Below are 21,164 nucleotides of genomic sequence, written 5' to 3' on the forward strand. Positions count from 1 at the left end.
GTTGGGGAAACAACGCTCTCCTGTTTAATAGTGGACTCTGTCTATCCGACCCTCGAGTGAAAAAATGTACAGCATGTTTACAGAGTCATTACCCCCTAAGCCCAATGGTATATGGTATCTGCCCTTTTCCTGATACTGATGCCAACCCAGCAATATGCAAAGGCATATATGAAAAAAAAGGTCATGTACATATAATAAAAGATTTTGACGACTATGTTTCCAAAATTAATGAATTGTGGTGCATTGACTTCATATTTTCTTTTAATCCACTATAGGAAGAAGAGCTTGTCCTGGGGAAACGCTTGCAAAGATGGAGTTGTTCCTGTTCTTTACCAGTCTTATGCAAAAATTTTCCTTTCGTCCTTCTACAAGCAAAACCAACTTCTATGTGAAGCCTTCAGTGGGATTAACCATTCCTCCGATGGCTCAGGAAATCTGTTGTGTGCCACGAATATGAGGGGAAAAAACACTTTATCAGACATTTAGCTTTACAAAGTAGACCAGTTGTATTCTGTGGTGTAAGTCCTGATAATGGTTAAACATTAAATATAGGCCTGAAATAAAATGAATTATGGATATTTGGCTCATGCTAAACTACAAATTATAACTATAGAACCGATAAAAACAAGGGGACATATACAAAAACACCGAAAAAGGCCATACTTACAAATGGACACAGCCAGGTCAGAAACGCTGATGAAGGAGTGAGCAGGTGCTTTAAATAATAATAGCCACTCCCACTAGTCTTGAGGGGAGTGGTGTGTGTGGTGCATTGGATGTGTAGTAAGAAATAATAAATGAATAGTGTGTGTGCAAGTGTAATACTATAAGTGAAATATAGGGGGCAGTAATGAGTGAAGTGCCTCAATAGAAATAAATGGATAATGGGGTGCAAGTGTGTGAAACATGGAGGGATAGTGTGTACGTCATGAGGCACAACGTGTATAGCCAGGTAGAAGCCTATTTGTGACGCCTTGATAATTCATAGAGCAGGCTACCCTGCTTGCTATGCCAAACAACAAGACAGCATGCTCTCCCAGCATCAAAGACCCGGCTGTGTCCAAGAGAAGCGAATATACATAATAATGAAAAATACCTGGGGTATTAGTGATCATTTTGGCCAAAAGGACCTCAATAGACACAGCCGGGTCTTTGATGCTGGGAGAGCATGCTGTGTTGTTGTTTGGCATAGCAAGCAGGGTAGCCCGCTCTATGAATTATCAAGGCGTCACAAATAGGCTTCTACCTGGCTATACACGTTGTGCCTCATGACGTACACACTATCCCTCCATGTTTCACTCACTTGCACCCCATTATCCATTTATTTCTATTGAGGCACTTCACTCATTACTGCCCCCTATATTTCACTTATAGTATTATACTTGCACACACACCATTTATTATTTCTTACTACACATCCCATGCACCACACACCACTCCCCTCAAGACCAGTGGGAGTGGCTATTATTATTTAAAGCACCTGCTCACTCCTTCATCAGCGTTTCTGACCTGGCTGTGTCCATTTGTAAATTATAACTATAGTGTAGACAAATCTACAAAAAACTTTATAAACCATAAAAGAGAATTATATATACATACTTGATACATACTTGATGTCTCTATAACAATAACAACCAGTAAAGAAACGTTAGCAAAACTTTTTTTTTTTCAATTAATTTCAAGCATTTATTGGGGCATGTCCATGAAACTAAGATAAATGGTAAGTGTTGAATAATTGTGCATTGACCATAACAACAACCAGCATTGGCGCAAACAAATGGGAATTCATAACAAAATTATTAACAAATACATGCAATTAGACGAACGTAGGACCATTTCACCAGGGGCGTAGCTAAAGGCTCATGGGTCCCGATGCAAAAGTTCTTATTGGGCCCCCCCCACTGCAACTTCTCATGGCCGACGGTCCGCTGCTTTCAGCTGCATCGCTGGGTCTCCTAAGTTACCCAACAATGCAGCACTAGCAGCCGGGGGGCGTCACTTAGGACTTAAAATGTCAGGGGAAATAGCCCCAATACATATACCCCCCCCCCAAAAAAAAAGTGTGTATATATATATATATAATGTGTATGTGTGTGTATAGGAGACAGCATATCTATAGCACTACAACCCTATAAACTATGGATAGGATTAGATACAGCGGCCCAGCAGACAGTATCACACATGATAGGATTAGATACCGTGGCTCAACAGACAGTATCACACATGATTGGATTAGATATAGGGCTCAGCTCGCTGACATTCTGGTTCCAGTGCTAGACCCAGAAAAGGTAAGTATTAGGCTGGGTTCACACAACCTATTTTCAGACGTAAACGAGGCGTATTATGCCTCGTTTTACGCCTGAAAATACGGCTCCAATACGTCGGCAAACATCTGCCCATTCATTTGAATGGGTTTGCCGACGTACTGTGTCAAACGACAGTTGTCAAACGACGACGCGTAAAATGACTGCCTCGTCAAAGAAGTGCAGGACACTTACAGTGAAGGAAATAAGTATTTGATCCCTTGCTGATTTTGTAAGTTTGACCACTGTCAAAGACATGAACAGTCTAGAATTTTTAGGCTAGGTTAATTTTACCAGTGAGAGATAGATTATATATAAAAAAAAAAAAAAAGAAAATCACATTGTCAAAATTATATATATTTATTTGCATTGTGCACAGAGAAATAAGTATTTGATCCCTCTGGCAAACAAGACTTAATACTTGTTGGCAAAACCCTTGTTGGCAAGCACAGCAGTCAGACGTTTTTTTTGTAGTTGATGATGAGGTTTGCACACATGTTAGATGGAATTTTGGCCCACTCCTCTTTGCAGATCATCTGTAAGTCATTAAGATTTCGAGGCTGTCGCTTGGCAACTCGGATCTTCAGCTCCCTCCATAAGTTTTTGATGGCATTAAGGTCTGGAGACTGGCTAGGCCACTCCATGACCTTAATGTGCTTCTTTTTGAGCCACTCCTTTGTTGCCTTGGCTGTATGTTTCGGGTCATTGTCGTGCTGGAAGACCCAGCCACGAGCCATTTTTAATGTCCTGGTGGAGGGAAGGAGGTTGTCACTCAGGATTTGACGGTACATGGCTCCATCCATTCTCCCATTGATGCGGTGAAGTAGTCATGTGCCCTTAGCAGAGAAACACCCCAAAAACATAATGTTTCCACCTCCATGCTTGACAGTGGGGACGGTGTTCTTTGGGTCATAGGCAGCATTTCTCTTCCTCCAAACACGGCGAGTTGAGATAATGCCAAAGAGCTCAATTTTAGTCTCATCTGACCACAGCACCTTCTCCCAATCACTCTCAGAATCATCCAGATGTTTATTTGCAAACTTCAGACGGGCCTGTACATGTGCCTTCTTGAGCAGGGGGACCTTGCGGGCACTGCAGGATTTTAATCCATTACGGCGTAATGTGTTACCAATGGTTTTCTTGGTGACTGTGGTACCAGCTGCCTTGAGATCATTAACAAGTTTCCCCCGTGTAGTTTTCAGCTGAGCTCTCACCTTCCTCAGGATCAAGGATACCCCACGAGGTGAGATTTTGCATGGAGCCCCAGATCGATGTCGATTGACAGTCATTTTGTATGTCTTCCATTTTCTTACTATTGCACCAACAGTTGTCTCTTTCTCACCCAGCGTCTTACTTATGGTTTTGTAGCCCATTCCAGCCTTGTGCAGGTCTATGATCTTGTCCCTGACATCCTTAGAAAGCTCTTTGGTCTTGCCCATGTTGTAGAGGTTAGAGTCAGACTGATTAATTGAGTCTGTGGACAGGAGTCTTTTATACAGGTGACCATTTAAGACAGCTGTCTTTAATGCAGGCACCAAGTTGATTTGGAGCGTGTAACTGGTCTGGAGGAGGCTGAACTCTTAATGGTTGGTAGGGGATCAAATACTTATTTCTCTGTGCACAATGCAAATAAATATATATAATTTTGACTATGTGTTTTTCTGTGTTTTTTTTAAATATAATCTATCTCTCACTGGTAAAATTAACCTAGCCTAAAAATTCTAGACTGTTCATGTCTTTGACAGTGGGCAAACTTACAAAATCAGCAAGGGATCAAATACTTATTTCCTTCACTGTATATACATTATATGCAGGACACTTCTTTGGAAGTAATTTGAGCAATTTTTCATTGATTCCAATGAAGAACAGCTCACAATTACGGCCGTCAAAGACGTCTCGCAAAATGCGAGTGCGAGCTATTACGTCTGAAATGACGGAGCTGTTTTCTCCTGAAAACAGCTCCGTCATTTCAGACGTAAATGCAGTTTACGTGTGCACATACCCTAAAAATTATTTTCCTTTTTTATGTCTTACTAATTATTTTTGTGTGTTTGTGTTATTTTACAGGTTCGATCGTTGGACTACGTCTGATTCGAGGACTACTTTAATGACAGTGTTTAAATAAAATGGTTAATGGGGGTTGTGTGTGTTTTTTTATTTCAATAAAATATTTTTTCTATGTCCTTGTATTTTTTTTAAACTTTATTACCACCTTAGTAATAGCTGCCGACTGATTGACAGCGTCCATTACTAAGGTGGGGCTTAATATTAGCAGGTGCAGAGGCTAGCACTAACCCCCATTATTACCCCGGTACCCACCGCCACCAGGGGTGCTGGGAAGAGCCGGGTATGAACCAGTTCCCGACCATATGTAGTGATGGTCGGGCACTGGGGCAGCCGGAGACAGGTATTATTAGGCTGGGGAAGACCAAAAACAGTGGCCCTCCCCACCCTGGTAATGCTAGGCTGCAGCTGTGTTGTGCCTGGCTGGTTATGAAAATTGGGGGGGACCCCACATCGTTCTTTCCAATTATTATTATTTTTTTAAATTAAGTGGGATCTCCCCCATTTTTCATAACCAGCCAGATACAATAAAGCAGTAGCAGGCAGCATTACCAGGGTGGGAAGGTCCACTGTTTCTTGCCTGTACCAGCCTGATAATACGAGCCTGTGTCCGCCCCTGTGGCATACCATCACTACAGATAGTCAGGTACTGGATCGTACCCGGCTCTTCCCAGCCGGGTGGCGGTGGGTACTGGGGTAATAATGGGGGTTAGTGTTAGCCTCTGCACCGGCTAACACTAAGCCCCACCTTGGTAATGGATGCTGTCAATCAGCCGGAGGCCATTACTAAGGCAGTAGTAATGTCGTTTAAAAAAAACAACACAAAGACATAGAAAAAAATATTTTATTGAAATAAAAAAAAAACACACAACCCTCGTTAACCATTTTATTGATAATAAAAAAGCCGTCATCGAAGTAGTCCAACGACCGAACCTGTAAGAAAACACAAACACAAAAAAAAACATTAGTAACACACGTGGTAGGCTTAGATACAGGGCCCATGTGTGATACTGTCTGTCAAGGTAGGCTTAGATACAGGGTCCAGCAGACAGTAATCTTATACAGTATAAGATTACTGTCTGCTGGAGCCTTGTATCTAAGCCTACCATGTGGTAGGCTTAGATACAGGGTCCAACAGATAGTATCACATATGGGCCCTGTATATAAGCTTACCATGTTGTTATAATAAGATTTTTAGATACGGGGCCTCAGCAGACAGTAATCTTATACAGTATAAGATTACTGTCTGCTGGGGCCCTGTATCTTAGCCTACCGTGTGGGAGGCTTAAATACACGACCCATCAGACAGGATCACACATGGGCCATGTATCTAAGCCTACCATGTGATTGGCTTAGATACAGTGCCCAGCAGACCGCATCACACAATCTGTGATCCTGTCTCATGGGTCCTCTATGCCTGTTACATCGTAGGCTTCAAGGGGTTGTCCAGTCCCTAAACATTGATGGCCTATCCTCAGGATAGGCCATCAATAACTGATTGGCGGGGGTCCCGGGAGTTGGACCCTGACCTATCAGCTGTTTTGAAGGGGCCGCAGCACTCGTACAAGAGCTGCTTCCCCTTCATTTCCCTTACTCACTCACACTGTGAATCACTGACACGAATTCACAGTGTGAGCAAGTGAGCATAATGAAGGGGAAGCAGCTCTCGTACGAGCGCTGCGGCCCCTTCAAAACAGCTAATTGGCGGGTCCCGGGAGTCGGACACCGCCAATCAGCTTCAGCAGACAGGGATATTAAACTTACCCTCCTCTTCAGCCGCAGCGGAGGTCCTGACTCTATCCAGGATCAGGATGCTGTGCGCGGCGCATAGCATTGTGACCTCATGCGCTGCGCACAGCGCTGTGACGTCAGGACCTCCGCTGAGCTCTGGAAACAGGAAGATAAGTAATGTAGTTACTATAGTAACAGGGGCCCGCTGCCCCAGTTACTATAGTAACTTTTTATTGACGTGGTGCGGGGGGCCGCGGGCCCCCCTAGCTTAAGGGTAGGAATTGCAACCGCTGCGATCCCTATAGCTACGCCACTGCATTTCACTTCATGCCCATGTAGAATAGATTACTCACTCAAAGAGGTTTAGAGACTAGGATGGTGTCAACCATGAAGAATAGAGGGGTTATCATTCGTCATCAGTGTTGTGGCAAGTGCCTAGAGGTTGGAAATGGTTATTTCCTACACCATGAGAACCACTGAGTGGTCAAAAATCTGGGTCTCGTGTTATTGTTCCAGGCCAGCAGCTCTTTAAATTAACACAGTTGGTCAACTTTGAAAAGCCACCCATTTATGGTGGGAGGCTCTTGGGAGCATTACTTCAAGGGTATCAGAAGTTTGAAGGCCAAGGTTAGCCAAAAACAGAACATATTTATTAGTCCTAAGGTGGGGTGTAGGGGGTTCACAAAAGGACTAGCTCTGGAGAAAGCTGAATGTCGGACTCACATATCTCCGCTGGACCTAGAACCAAAAGTCTTATAGGTCAGGGCATGTGAACCAGATATGGGACAAAGAACCCTGAGCCCCAAGGCATCTCCAGAAAACGCCAGTGGGGGAAAGCAGAACCCTTTTAAAAAAGACCAGGGTCCGATACCATCTGGTTAGCAGTTTGAAGAATTGTCTTGCCTCCTCGCACATGTGGAGAAGCCATGCGAGTGAAAAAAGATAGTCAGTTTCACCTGATGAGAATTTTCAGTCGGATTCCCATGCCTTGAGATAGGACGGTTTCCCAGAAGCTACGTTGTGTAGTACTTCCCTGTAAAGCTTTGAAGGCAGCTAAGAGGATAAATTGAGGAGTAGAAAGAATTATTTAAGCCAATTGAGGATTCTAAGAGGTGCGGCTAGCAATCTGGTTAGGGATCTACAGTATTGCCTAAAGAAGAGTTTTTTGTAAAAAAGACGATATTTGTGAGCGAGACGGATATACTGTAATATCTTCAATATTCCTCAGTTGGCTGTGTGAGAAGGCAGATTTGGGAGATATACAGTATCTTTGAGAGAGGTTCGAAGCTGAGAGGTCATTGTGGGTCACTTCAACAGTTTGAAAGGTAACAGGTGGAATGGTATCATAGGAGAGGGCACAGATCATGTAACTTGTGTCTCTTGATGTCTAGTGTTCCTCTAGTGATGGAGCTAGTGATTTTTCACCACAAAGATGGCATAGAAAGTGCCCACAGATATAGCTGATTGTGATGGTCTAAGATTTGGAGCCATCGGGTTAAGTGTCAAGCTACATATGAGGTATGGACGTCAGGGAGAGCAAAGCCTCCTTTTCCTTAGTCTGGATAAGTTGGCAGTACGCTAATCTGGGGTGATTGGTGTTCAATAGGATCTATGGAAAAAAAGTGTGTGTTGACGTGGAGGGAGGACAAGCGTATTGGGATCGTCTGTAAAAAATATAAAAACTTGGGCAAAATATATGTCTGAGGACGTTCTTTCTACCCATCTATGAGGTGAAGGACAAATTTTGATTGTTCAGCTGTTTACCAACCATGTCCAACAGGGGAGCGTAATTGATTTTGTAATAAAGATCTGGGTCCGCACTCCCAGAAACTTAATTTCAGAGTTCTGCCAGTAAAAGACTGAGCCATTTTTAACTGATTGGATGTTTTTTGTGTGGGATAGGATTTCCTAAGTCAATTTTAAAGTCTGAAACATCGGCAAATGCTTGGAAGAGCTGCAGCAAATATAGTATAGCTTGAGATAGGTTGGTCATTAGAATTAATCATTTATCTACGATTGCATCCAAGGTGTGTGTGTGAATGGACCAATTTTCAAGCCTACTATTTCGGGGGATTGCCTAATTTTTTGTATCAGAGTTTTAATAACTATCAAAATGATTTTGCCTACTGTTGTGGAATTTTTTTTGTATTTCCCCCATTGTAAAAAAACATATAAATTAATCATGTATATGTATTCCATAATACGGAAGACAAAAACCTCCATAAAGAATAAATAATAAAATAAAAATATGTATAAAAAAGTTATGACTTTCGGAATGCAAGGGAGAGGACAAAAAAAAACTAAATTCTGGCCTCTTGAGCAAGTAACACATGCACGTTTCCAGCACTAGAGGGGTTAAGCCAAAAATGTTTTATAATAATTTACCTTTTCTACTATTGTGTTTTAGTAACTTGTAAAGGACAGCAGCAAAGTGCATCATGTAGAACATTCTAAACCTGAGCACAAAGTTTAATAATTTGTTAGATGTACGGGTGCCAACTATAATAAAGGGCCATCACAACATCACATTGCAGAAATGGGCTCTAGAACCAAAAACATTTCAGTGAACATACATCAGTTCCTGATTGTATAATACATAATAAACAGTGATATGATATGGACCTCTACTGCAACGGGAGGAATTTCCCTCCAGGCCCCAGGATGTTGCCACTGATTGAATGTTAAAATCTTAAAAGATCCAATAAAATTCCTATAAGGGTAAATTACTATGACTTCACACGCAAACTCAAAAACTTCTGAAAATACGGAGCGGTTTTCAAGGGAAAACAGCTCCTGATTTTCAGACTTTTTTAAGCCACTTGTGATTTTCGCTGCGTTTTTCGCTGCGTTTTTTATGGCCGTTTTTGGAGCTTTTTTCAATAGAGTCTATGAAAAACGGCTCCAAAAATGTCCCAAGAAGTGACCTGCACTTCTTTTTCGCGGCCGTTTGTAAAAAAAAATGACCCGTCGGAACAGAATGCAGTTTTTCCCATTGAAATCAATGGGCAGATGTTTGGAGGCGTTCTGCTTCTGACTTTTCGGCCGTTTTTCGCGCGTTTACGGCCCGAAAAACGTCCGAAAACACTCTGTGTGAACATTCCCTAAAATTAAAACCACTGACAAGGGAAGTAAATGACACTGATTCTCTCATTACAATGGTGCCTGACAAGGGGTAGGAAATATTAGACCTCAAGGGAAATGTCAGTTCTTGAAGTTAAAAGAAAGAAATACATAGAGATGAGCGACTCGCTACTAACCAACTTGAATTTATATAACACCTACTAAGACAAATAGGCCAATACATGCATATAGCAAAATTGGTTTGAACTGTGTGAGTAGAACTATCGACACTTATACAAAGAATCACACAAACGTTTATCCACAAAATATATATTTTTATTAGAAAAACCATGATTTAAACAATACATAGCGGTCACATTATGCATAAGTCGGGTCACAACCTCAATATAATAGAGTGCAAATAGTGCAAAAAAGAGGACTGGTAACTATATCGCAAGATGAATATGGATGAAGGATCATCCAAAAATATAAGGCATAAACAGAAATCCAGTCCAATAGTAAAGAGGTATACAGACCAGAGCTATGAGGGGATCCAACCCAACACGTGTTTCACTCGTAGCTTCGTCCAGGGGGCTATACTAAAGGCCAAAGTAAGTGAGAAATATAAAGCCCAACTCACCAGTAAGAGACATGACATACAGCTGGTAACAAAAGGCATCACAAATTGCCCTCAGTCCTATAGACTACTCACACGTTATATGGCGACCTCTTCGTTATCATATATATGGCTCCATGCCAAGTTAGTGACGTGTGCTTGTTCATGATAGCGTCATATTAGTGTACTCAATACCATCTGACCAGTATCCCAGCTGCCCGTCCCCCCAGATCAATGAGAGAAGGGCGGGGGCGGGTGGGAACCCGGCCAGGTGATCAGGACACACCACTACAAAAGGCGTTTGTGAAAAAGTAAAAGGATAAAGTTTCTTACCCATATTGCCTCACGGCAAACCACGGCGGAACGCAAATGACTCGGCGCCCGCGCCACCAGCTAGTGGAATGACGTCAGATGCATAACATATTAGAAACACAACGGAAACAACAAAGATATAATAGGACCAAACAAACATGTCAATAAGATAGTAGCAGAAGAATAAAATTAGTAAAATTAAGTGCCAGCATACATAATGTATATGTGAAAACATAAATACCAAGTGATCAATGGGAAATAAATAGAAGCAATTCCTATGTAATGAAGAAGTCGCCAACCCAATATACAATAGTTATGCATAAAGTGACATTATAAATGTAATGCAAAGTGAAGTGTATATCATATGCATAATACATTAAATATACAAAACATAGACATATGCCATCTATATAATATATATATATATATATATATATATATATATATATATATATATATATATATATATATATATATGTGTGTAGACATCAGTGAATGCATAATAAATAGTAGAAGAATATATTAATAATAATTCATTATATACATATAATTTGAAAAAAATACTACTAAAAGAATATATAAATATATATATATATATATGTAATCGTGAGACAAAAGATGTGCAGCGAACATGCAGTGAGTGAAAAAATAAAACAGAAAACAATAGTATACACGTTACAACATTTTAAGAGTTTACTAATTCATGTATCCCTTCATTTACATAAAGCATTAAAAATAGGATCAAACGACAGCCGCTGAAAAGTTGTAATCCAATAAATGTATGGCATAAAATATATGATGATTCATTCGTCATAATCCGCATTAACTCGATGACAAGCACAAAAAGATCGCCAAGCAAAGTATACTCCTATAGGACATAGAGAAAAGAGAGAATAAAAAAGTTTATATCATAAAAAAACAAGTTAAAACCAACTCTAAAAAAAATGCCATTTCCAAGGACTTTGGTTATGGTATTAAGGAGCAACAATAGGAGACAATATACGAAAGACATATACAATAGTTGTTTAAGGTGACCAAGGAAAACCTAATCAGATACAACCGAGGATATACAGAAAGTCATTAATCTCAAAATATCAGGATATTGTATCAGGTACAAGCGGGAAAATATACCCGTACAAACTGGATCCCAAAATCCGATCAAAATAGATAGTTTACAAGAACGGTGTATAACTGATTTTTTTTATTCAATCCCTTGGGGGAGACAGTATTGAGAATATAAAAAATTTGTCAGAATCCGTTTCCAATCTCCTCCCTTCCCATTAATCAAGACCCTGTCAATCCCTCTTACCTGTAGATGTTTACTGTTACAACTGTCACGGCGCGGGGTGTGGACACACTGGGCCGTACCGCATAGCGGAATAGCAGCTGGCCAACAAGGTACAAAACAATGTCTATAGTTTAGAACGGGTACCTGAGGCAATGTAGACAGTAGCGGGAGCACGACTTGACTTTCACAGCAGGTGACAACGCGGATGCACCGGGAAGGCACAACTTGACTCTCACTTGTAGATACAATAGCACGGGATACAGGGTACAGGCAGCAGGAACGGGTAACACTGGGAACTGGAAAACACTGGGAGACATTTTGCAAGACAAACTAGGGTATACAACAACGCTCAGGCAAGGAACCAGAGGGCAGGGCCCCTTATTATAGTCCAGCAGCCATTTGGACTGATAATTGATGTTAGACAGCTGGACGCGTACTGTCCCTTTAAGGCTGTGCACGCGCGGGCGCGCGCGCCCTGCGGGATACAGTGCGAGGACCGGGAAGAGAGGCGTCCATGGCCGGGATTGTCAAGGGGTAAGTCTGAACGACGATCCCCGGCCATAGACGTAACAACAACCATGCTTTATCTTGGAGTGTCTGGGTAGGGTCTTCAACTTTGACAGGTCTGTTTCGTTTTCTGCTGCTTGGATGTCCAAAACATGTTCCCTCACACGTTGTCTCAATTCACGTGACGTAAGTCCAACATAAACGTTATCACAGGGACACGTCGCATAGTATACTACACCATTTGTACCACATCTAATCGAATGCGTAATTTTTAATTCTTTGTTCTTGAAGGAATTAAAAGAGATCTCAGCAGTTTCCACATTTGGACATGCAGCACAATTTACACACGATTTACAGCCCCATTTGGGACCTTTTGTGCCAAAGATTTAACCTGTGATCTTACCTGGATAATAGCTTCGCACCAGCATGTCCTTCAAGTTCTTCGTTCTTCAGTACTTTATGGATGGCATTGTTGGTATATGTTGGCTCAGTACTTCGTCTGTACGTAGAACGTCGCATGCCTTGACTTCTGGATTTATATGGGGATATGAACCTTACAATATCGGAATGCTGTTCGGGAAATCTTCTAGGCATCAATAGATCGTCATGTCTTGAAGTTTTAACTCTTTTATATCCTCGTTTGACCGATCATACGCTATAACCACGATTTACAAAGCGTTTTTTCAATTCAATAGCTTTGATTTTCAAAACTACATTCATCAAAACAGATTCTCCGTATTCTCAAAAATAGAATTGCTAGGTATGCTATTAATCAAGTGGGATGGATAAGCATGCAGGAGTGCATTCACTGAGGTGGACTTTATGTACACATCCATTGTTATTTGTCCATCATCTATCACATGGAATTGAACATCCAGGAAGTCCATTTAAGTTCTTCCAGACTTGTACGTCAGCTTGATATTCTTCGAGTTATTATTTAAAGTCCCCGTAAATGAGCCCAATTCTTGGGATGTCCCCTGCCAGATAAAAATGATGTTGTCAATATAACGTCACCATAACTGGACCCTCTCAATCAATGGAACCGGCTCAGTAAGGAATATGTGACGTTCCCACAGCCCCAGGAACAGATTCACATATGAGGGTAAACATTCCGCCCCCATGGCTGTACCCCAGAGCTGTAGATACAGAGATTCCTTAAAGAGAAAGTAGTTATGGGTTAAGGAAAACTCAAGCAGTTGTACAATGAACTTACCTAAATCAGGATCGACCTCCGACATGTGTAGAAAGTGTCTTGTTGCTTCCAAGCCATCATCACCACAGGTGACGATAGTCATATCTAATTCCAAATAAATGCCATTCATCTTGCGTAAAATGTCTGTCATATCCAAGTTTGACAAATTGAATTTGGTCAGAATTTTCCAAAAATTGCAGATTCGGTGAAATCCGAACATTTGGGGTTTACATCTCACGAACTGGTAAGATTAGTGAAAAGGAAGAGGGGAGAAGAGGAGATTAAAAAAAAATACCATACTCACCTGGTTTCCCATAGAGGTTAGTTTCTGCCGGCCTCCTGAGATGACATGGTTTTGTTTCATGTGAACGCTGCAGCCTGTGATTGGCACAAATCTAAGCAATCTCAGGAGGCTGCCAGGGACGAGTAGCAGCAGTGGTCCCATGGGACAAAACAACATCATCTCAGGAGGCCGGCAGGGACGCGTCGGTACAAAGAGACCAGGGGTGGTAAATATGGTATTTCTGCATATTAGGGGTGGAATCGCAAGTACCCTAATTGCCAGGGCCTATCCTAGCTTTTCTGCAGCCTGTGGCGAAAATTAAAATGGCACCCCCCATTCGCAAAAAAATCATAAGAAATCCAAGTAGCCAACCTCTACAGGATCATTCACAACTATGTAAAAAAAATTGTAGATACGTTGGACTACTTTGATGTTCTACTTTTTTTTTAAATAAAATGTTCAAAGAGGATTCCATGATGGAGTTTTTATTTCAATAATTTCATTATTTTTTATGTCTCTGTTTTTTTAATACTTTACTGGCGCCTTAGTAATGCCCGCTGGCTGATTGACAGCACATTCCATTGCTAAGGCTGGAGCTTAGTGTTGGACAGTAAAAAGGCTAACAATGACCCCCATTATTACCCCGGTACACATCGCCACCAGAGGTACCGGGAAGAGCCGAGTACGATCCAGTACCTGACCATAACCTGACCATATGTAACGGTGGTCGGAGACCGGGGCGGCCGCAGGCTGGTATTATCAGGCTGGGAAGGGACAAAAACCGTGGTCATTCCCAGCCTGTTAATACTTGCGTGCTGCTGCTATGTTGTATCTGACTGGATAAAATGGGACCCCACGTAATTTTTTTCAATGATTTTTTATTTATTTTTTTAAAGTGACGTGGGGTCCCCCCCATTTTTAATAACCAGCCAGATACAATAAATCAGCTACAGCCTAGCATTACCAGGGTGGGAAGGCCCACGTTTTTTGTCCCTTCCCAGCCTGATAATACCAGCCTGTGGTCGCCCCATCACTGGTCAGGTACTGGATCGCACCTGGCTCTTCCCGGTACCCCTGGAGGCAGTGGGTGCAGGGTAATAATGGGGGGGCGTTAGTGCTAGCCTTTTTACTGACTAACGCTAAGCTCTGCCTTAGCAATGGACGTCATCAAACAGACAACTGCCTTTACTAAAGTGGTAATAAAGTACTAAAAAACCACAGATGCATAATAATTTTTATTATTGAAATAAAAAATCCCCCACACAACCCTCTTTGACCATTTTATTATTATTATTTAAAATAAATAAATAAAGCGTAAATCATCAAATAGTCCAACAAATCTTCAACATAGTCCAAACGGTCCAGGGGAACCTGCAAAACAAAAATTAGCAATATGACAAATTAAGAAAACTTATACTCACCCACAGCATTCTGCTGTTTTCTTTATTTTCCCCTGCGCCACAATAGAAACTATATGTCAATGAACTCTAACTTCTACTGTGGCACACAGGACCTAGCGATGCACCAGAAATATTAATAGATATTAATAATTCTGGCCCATCTGGGAGGTCCTGTGCACCTGAAAAAGCTAATGCAGGGCCTCCTAATAAAAAATATTACACCTTTCCTTTAAAGGGTAACTAAACTTTTAAAAACTTCTGAGATGTCATAGTGTCATATCAGAAGTTTTGGTCGGTGGGGGTCCGAGCACTGAGACCCCCACTGATCGCTAAAACGAACCGGCAGAAGTGATCAGGTGAGCGCTGGACTGCTTAGTTTCTGATCGGCTTTGCTCATAGCGGTGTACGGGCTCAATAGAAAGCCTATGAGTTTGTACACGAACTTTCCCATCAAAACTTCTGACATGTCACTATGACATCGCAGAAGTTTTTTGAAAAGTTTAGGTAGAGTTGAAGCAGTCAGACACCACACCAACTGCAGTGTAATAACTACTGAGGGCGCTATAGAGGAAATTATACTGCAAGCGGGGTCTGAGCAACTGACTGCTCAGGGCTCTATTGGGAAGGATTATATTGCACTCAGCCTCCTGCCCATACAAATTTAAAAGTGATCGGCCAACGGTAGGGGGCGGGGTTATACTGCAAGGAGGGTCTCGGCCTGTATAATACCGCTATTCTGTAATTGAATAATATCCCCACACAATGACCACATATTACCACCACATAGTGACTAAATAATAGCACCATACTATTACTGAATAATACCTCAACAATATTACTACATATTACCACTACATAGTGACTGTATAATACCACCATACTGTTACTGAATAATACCTCTAAACCATAACCACATATTAACACCACATAGTGACTGTATAATACCACCATACTGTTACTGGATAATACCAACACAACATAACCACCTAGTGACTGAATAATACCCCCATACTGTTACTGAATAATACCGCCACACCATAACCACATAGTGACTGAATAATATCCCCATACTGTTACTGAATAACACTGCCACACATGATCACATTTTACCACTACAGAGTGACTGAATAATACCCCCATACTGTTACTAAATAATACTGCCACAACATAACCATGTGGTGACTGAATAAAACCTCCATACGGTTACTGAATAATACTGGCACATCCTAACCACATAGTGACTGAATAATATCCCCATACTGTTACTGAATAACACCGTCACACATAATCACATTTCACCACTACATAGTGACTGAATAATACCCTCATACTGTTGCTGAATAATACTGCCCCAGTATGACCACATACTATCACTACATAGTGATTGTACAATACCACCATAATGATACTAAATAATACTTCCACACCTTGACAACATATTACCACCACATAGTGATCGAATAATACCCCCATACTGTTACTGAATAATACCTCCACACCATAACCACATAGTAACTTAATAATACCCCTATACTGTTACTGAATAATACTGCCAAACCATAACCACATAGACTAAATAATATCCACATAATGTTACTGAATAATACCGCCACAACATAACCACATGGTGACTGAATAAAACCCCCATATGGTTACTGAATAATACCGCCACACCATAACCACATAGTGACGGAATAATATCCCCATACTGTTACTGAATAATACCCCCACACCATAAACACATGGTGACCGAATAAAACCCCCATACGGTTACTGAATAATACCGCCACACCATGACCACAAAGTGACTGAATAATACCCCCATAGTGTTACCGCATAATACTGCCACACCATAACCACATAGTGACTGAACATTATCCCCATACTGTTACTGAATAGTACCGCCACACATAATCACCTTTTACCACTACATAGTGACTGAATAATACCACCATACGGTTACTGAATAATGTCGCCACAATATGACCACATATTACCACTACATAGTGACTCTGTACAATATCACCATACTGATACTATATAATACTTCCACACCATGACAACATATTACCACCACATAGCGACTGAATATTACCCCCATACTGTTACTGAATAATACTGCCACACCATAGCCACATAGTGACTGAATAATAACACCATACTGTTACTGAATAATACCTCCACACCATGACCACATATTACCACCACAAAGTGTCTGAATAATGCTACCACACTGTTACTAATTAAAAACCCCTATAAATGTACCAATATTATTAATATAGAGTGACCATATAGTGGTAGAAATCAGTTATACACATGCACTCTGCAGACCATGTAAGTAATACAATACAGTTAAATCCAATGACTCACAGGTGTCGTCTTCTCTGATTGGAGTTTTTTTTCTTTCTCATCTGGCCCAGTTCATCATGATGACTTCTTCCAGTCATGACTAGTTCCTGCAGAATTAGCATCACAAACATCTTTGACTCCTTTATTTTCCAGCACCCTTCCCACCTTTTCCCAACCCTGTGCACAAACTTGCCTTCCACAGTGTCCCAGGTAGTAATAATGCCCATCTGGGACACTATGTGTCACATACTCTCTGCCTGCGGCTCCCTCGGTCCCCAGGACGTCGAGAGTTACTCGCTCGGGCGTCACCTGGTCTGGCAGACTGAGGCAGTCTGCAGCAAATAGGAGCTCAGGGGCATCAGGCCAATAAAAGCCTGGCTGATGTTCCGGAGCTCCCGCCCTCTCCTTATTTAGTTCAGCCTGGGGTAGTAGGCCTTTGCCTGTAATTAGAGTTACCTAGCCTGGTGCTTTCCCTTGTTTCAGACTCCCCTGAGCGACTTGTATTTTGACTCCTTTGTGACCTGACCCCAGCTGGACTCCTGAATTTTTCTTTTGCCTTCTGACTTTTGTTTTTTCCGCACTCTCCCGGTTTGTCCCTGCCTACCTGACTTTGCCTTTTGTGCCCTGACTTGTCCGTGGCACAATTGTCCTGCCTCTCCCTCTGTGTACTTCCCAGGTGACCAGATTATTTCGTACTGTCTCTGTTTTATTCGTTTGGCAGTTTCACGTGTACTAGTAAAGGGAACGCCGCCCACTTGTGCGCCGTCGTTTAGGTCGGGTCATACAAGTAGGTAGGGACAGAGGTTTGGGAAGAACAGGGATCTAACTGTTTACTGTGTATTTGTTTGTGACAGAATTACAGGCCCTTTACCTGCTCTTCCCTGTTGTCTGGCTTTGTTTGCCATGGACCCCTTGGTAGTGTTAACAGAGCAAATGCAGGGTCTCACCCAAATGGTGCAGGATTTGGCCCAAAGAGTTTACCAGCAGCAGCATGGCCCGCAGGTGGCCGCCCCTGTGTTACCCAGGGCAGCCTATCGACCCGCACCTGTGCTGAAACCCCAAATCGTTACTCTGGCGATCGAAAAATGTTTGCATCTTTTCATGAGAGCTGCATGCTTTATTTTCAGCTACGGCCCCATTCTTCTGGCTCTGAGTCTCAACGTGTGGGGATCATCATATCCCGTCTGCTGGGGGACCCCCAGGATTGGGCATTTTCCTTATCCCCCACTAGTCCCCAACGCTCCTCTGTCGACGCTTTCTTTTCCACCCTGGGACATCTCTATGACGAACCTGACAGGACAGCGTTCGCTGAAACTCAGTTAGGGGGACTTTCTCAGGGTAAGAGGCTGGTAGAGAAGTACTGTTCTGAGTTTAGCAAGTGGTCAGTGGAATCTACCTGGGGTGACTCTGCCCTGAAATACCACTTCAGGCTAGGACTGACTGACGCTCTGAAAGACCTGCTAGTAGGTTACCCCCCCCCCCCCTGACTCCCTAGATCAGCTCATGAATGTCGCTGCCCATCTCGACTGATGCATCCGGGAGCGTCGCCAGGAACGGTCCAGTCCCCCTACTCCAGTCGCTCCTCCTGGGTCTCGAGCTGTCCCAGTACCATCTTCTTCAGCTGACTACCAGGAGGAACAGATGGAGATAGGGATCACAGGAGATCAGAAAGTTCGCAGGGAGTTCCGCCACAAAATGCCTTATGCTTCTACTGTGGAGACGTGGACCATCTACTCAGCGCCTGTCCCAAACGCAAAAAGAAGACTCTGGAAAACGTACACACCTAAGTGGTCATCGGGGAGGTCCCTTAGGTGCACAGGTATTTCCCATTTGTTTTTATAAGGTCTTGTTAACAGCCCAGGTTTAATTTTTGGGCAAGACTGGGATAAGTTCTGCGTTTGTGGGCTCAGGGTCCGTTGCCAATTTTATTTCCCACAGTTTTGCTTTGTCGATTGATTTACCCCTTATTGATTTGTCTGTTCCTATTCCCCTGGTAGGGGTAGACTCCACCCTGTTAGATTGCGGGCACGTTTTCCAGTCTACTCCTGTGTTTTGTTTAAAGATTGGTTAAATTCACTTGGAGGAATGTAATATGTTTGTCCTTAAGGGGCTATCCACGAGATTCTATTAGGTCTCCCCTGGTTGAGCAAGCATAACCCCATCTTTGATTGGGTGACGGGGGAACTTATCACTTGGGGTAAGAAGTGTTTGTCATCTTGTATGTCCACCGTAAGGGTTAGTCTCGTTGAGGAGGGGAACACTCTTCCTGAATTTATTCAGGACTTCAGTGACGTCTTTTCTAAAAAAGAGTCTGAAGAGTCACCTCCTCATCAAGTACACGATTGCGCAATTGACTTGGTACCTGCCGCAAAGCTCCCCAAAGGTAGAATCTTTAATTTATCTTGCCCTGTGCGTGAAGCGATAAGGGAGTATATCCAGGAGAGCCTGGCCATGGGGTACATTCGCCGCTCCTCATCACCTGTTGGTGCTGGTTTATTCTTTCTTCTCTTTCTTCTTCTCCGAAACTTTATCGACTACCGTCAGCTAAACAATATTACCATAAAGAACCAAAACCCACTTCCGCTCATCCACGATCTCTTTAGTCAGGTTCAGGGGGCCCAATGGTTCTCTAAGTTTGACCTGCGTGGGGCCTATAACCTGATTAGAGTTCGTAAGGGGGATGAGTGGAAGACTGCCTTTAACACCCCCGAAGGGCACTTTGAGTACCTGGTGATGCCCTTCGTTCTATGTAATGCGCCAGCTGTGTTCCAGACTTTCGGTAATGAGATTTTTAGAGACTATCTGGGGCTCTTCTTGGTAGTATACTTGGTTGACATTTTGGTGTTTTCCAAAGACTGGGACTCGCACGTCAAACATGTCAGGACTGTTCTCCACATTCTCAGGGAGAATAATTTGTTTGCCAAATTTGAAAAATGTATTTTTCGGTCTCCAGGACATCGAGAGTTACTCGCTCGGGCGTCGCCCGGCCTATCAGACTGAGGCAGTCATGTTCCTGAGCTCCCGCCCTCTCCTTATTTAGTTCAGCCTGGGGTAATAGGCCTTTGCCTGTAATTAGAGTTACCTAGCCTGGTGATTTCCCTTGTTTCAGACTCCCCTGAGCGACTTGCATTTTGACTCCTTTGTGACCTGACCCCAGCTGGACTCCTGACTTTTCTTTTGCCTTCTGACTTTTGTTTTTTACGCACTATCCCGGTTTGTCCCTGCCTGCCTGACTCCGCCATTTGCGCCCGGACTTGTCCATGGCGCAATTGCCCTGCCTCTACCTCCGTGTACTTCCCAAGTGAATTTTTGTATTTCGTACTGTCTCTGTCTTATCCATTTGTCAGTTTCACGTGTACTAGTATAGGGAACGCCGCCCAATTGTGCGCCGTAGTTTAGGTCGGGTCATACAAGTAGGTAAGGACAGAGGTTTGGTTAGAACAGGGACCTCACTTACTGTGTATTTGTCTGTGACACTATGCTTTATTAGTGGACAGGCTCTTCCTGAAGCAATGTCAGTCAATGTCAATGTATTGTGTGCTCTGAGCCTCTTCTGGCTCTCTCTCCCACACTGAGGGAGATAGACTTCAGCTGCATCCCCTCCTCTCCCTCCTTGGATTTTTTGTGTTTTTTTTTATAAATTGTACACTATATGTATTGTGGAGACTCAGGTGATTTCTGAACATCAGGGGCATACATAAAAGTGATAGGACCCCCTAGCTAAGGTTAACATAGGAGCCCCGTTCTGGTACTGGATAACACTACTACATCTGTAACCCTCTGGGAAAGGAGGACTTGTAGACTATTTGCCTGTCCTTATCACCCTTCCATGATCCTTAGGTTAATTCCCCACAACCTTGTTTGTAAGACCTGTGGAGAGGTCAGGTTTTACCCATCCAACAACCAGGTCTGGGCTTTTATCTATGGTTCCTTAAGCAGTCGCAAGGTTGCGGAACATTTATATGGAGCCTGCAGGCAGGGATAAAATATGCAGCTGTTATGTGGTGGCATTGTGCTTTTCAACTATTTGGTAATCTGTGAGGCTTATCTGCCTTATAT

At 42.6% G+C, this 21,164-nt stretch overlaps 1 protein-coding gene across 1 annotated transcript in view; it reads left to right on the plus strand.

The window, feature by feature from the left end:
- Positions 1-565, plus strand: part of LOC142759061 (cytochrome P450 2K4-like) — a 35,356-nt gene extending 34,791 nt beyond the window's left edge. The window contains exon 9 of the mRNA XM_075860896.1: positions 276-565. Coding sequence (XP_075717011.1) covers positions 276-457 — 182 coding nt within the window. The 3' untranslated portion in view covers positions 458-565. The remainder of the gene's footprint in view (positions 1-275) is intronic.
- The last annotated feature ends 20,599 nt before the right edge of the window (positions 566-21,164 follow it).

The sequence above is a fragment of the Rhinoderma darwinii genome, chromosome 4, assembly GCF_050947455.1.
Source record: "Rhinoderma darwinii isolate aRhiDar2 chromosome 4, aRhiDar2.hap1, whole genome shotgun sequence".
NCBI lineage: Eukaryota > Metazoa > Chordata > Amphibia > Anura > Rhinodermatidae > Rhinoderma > Rhinoderma darwinii.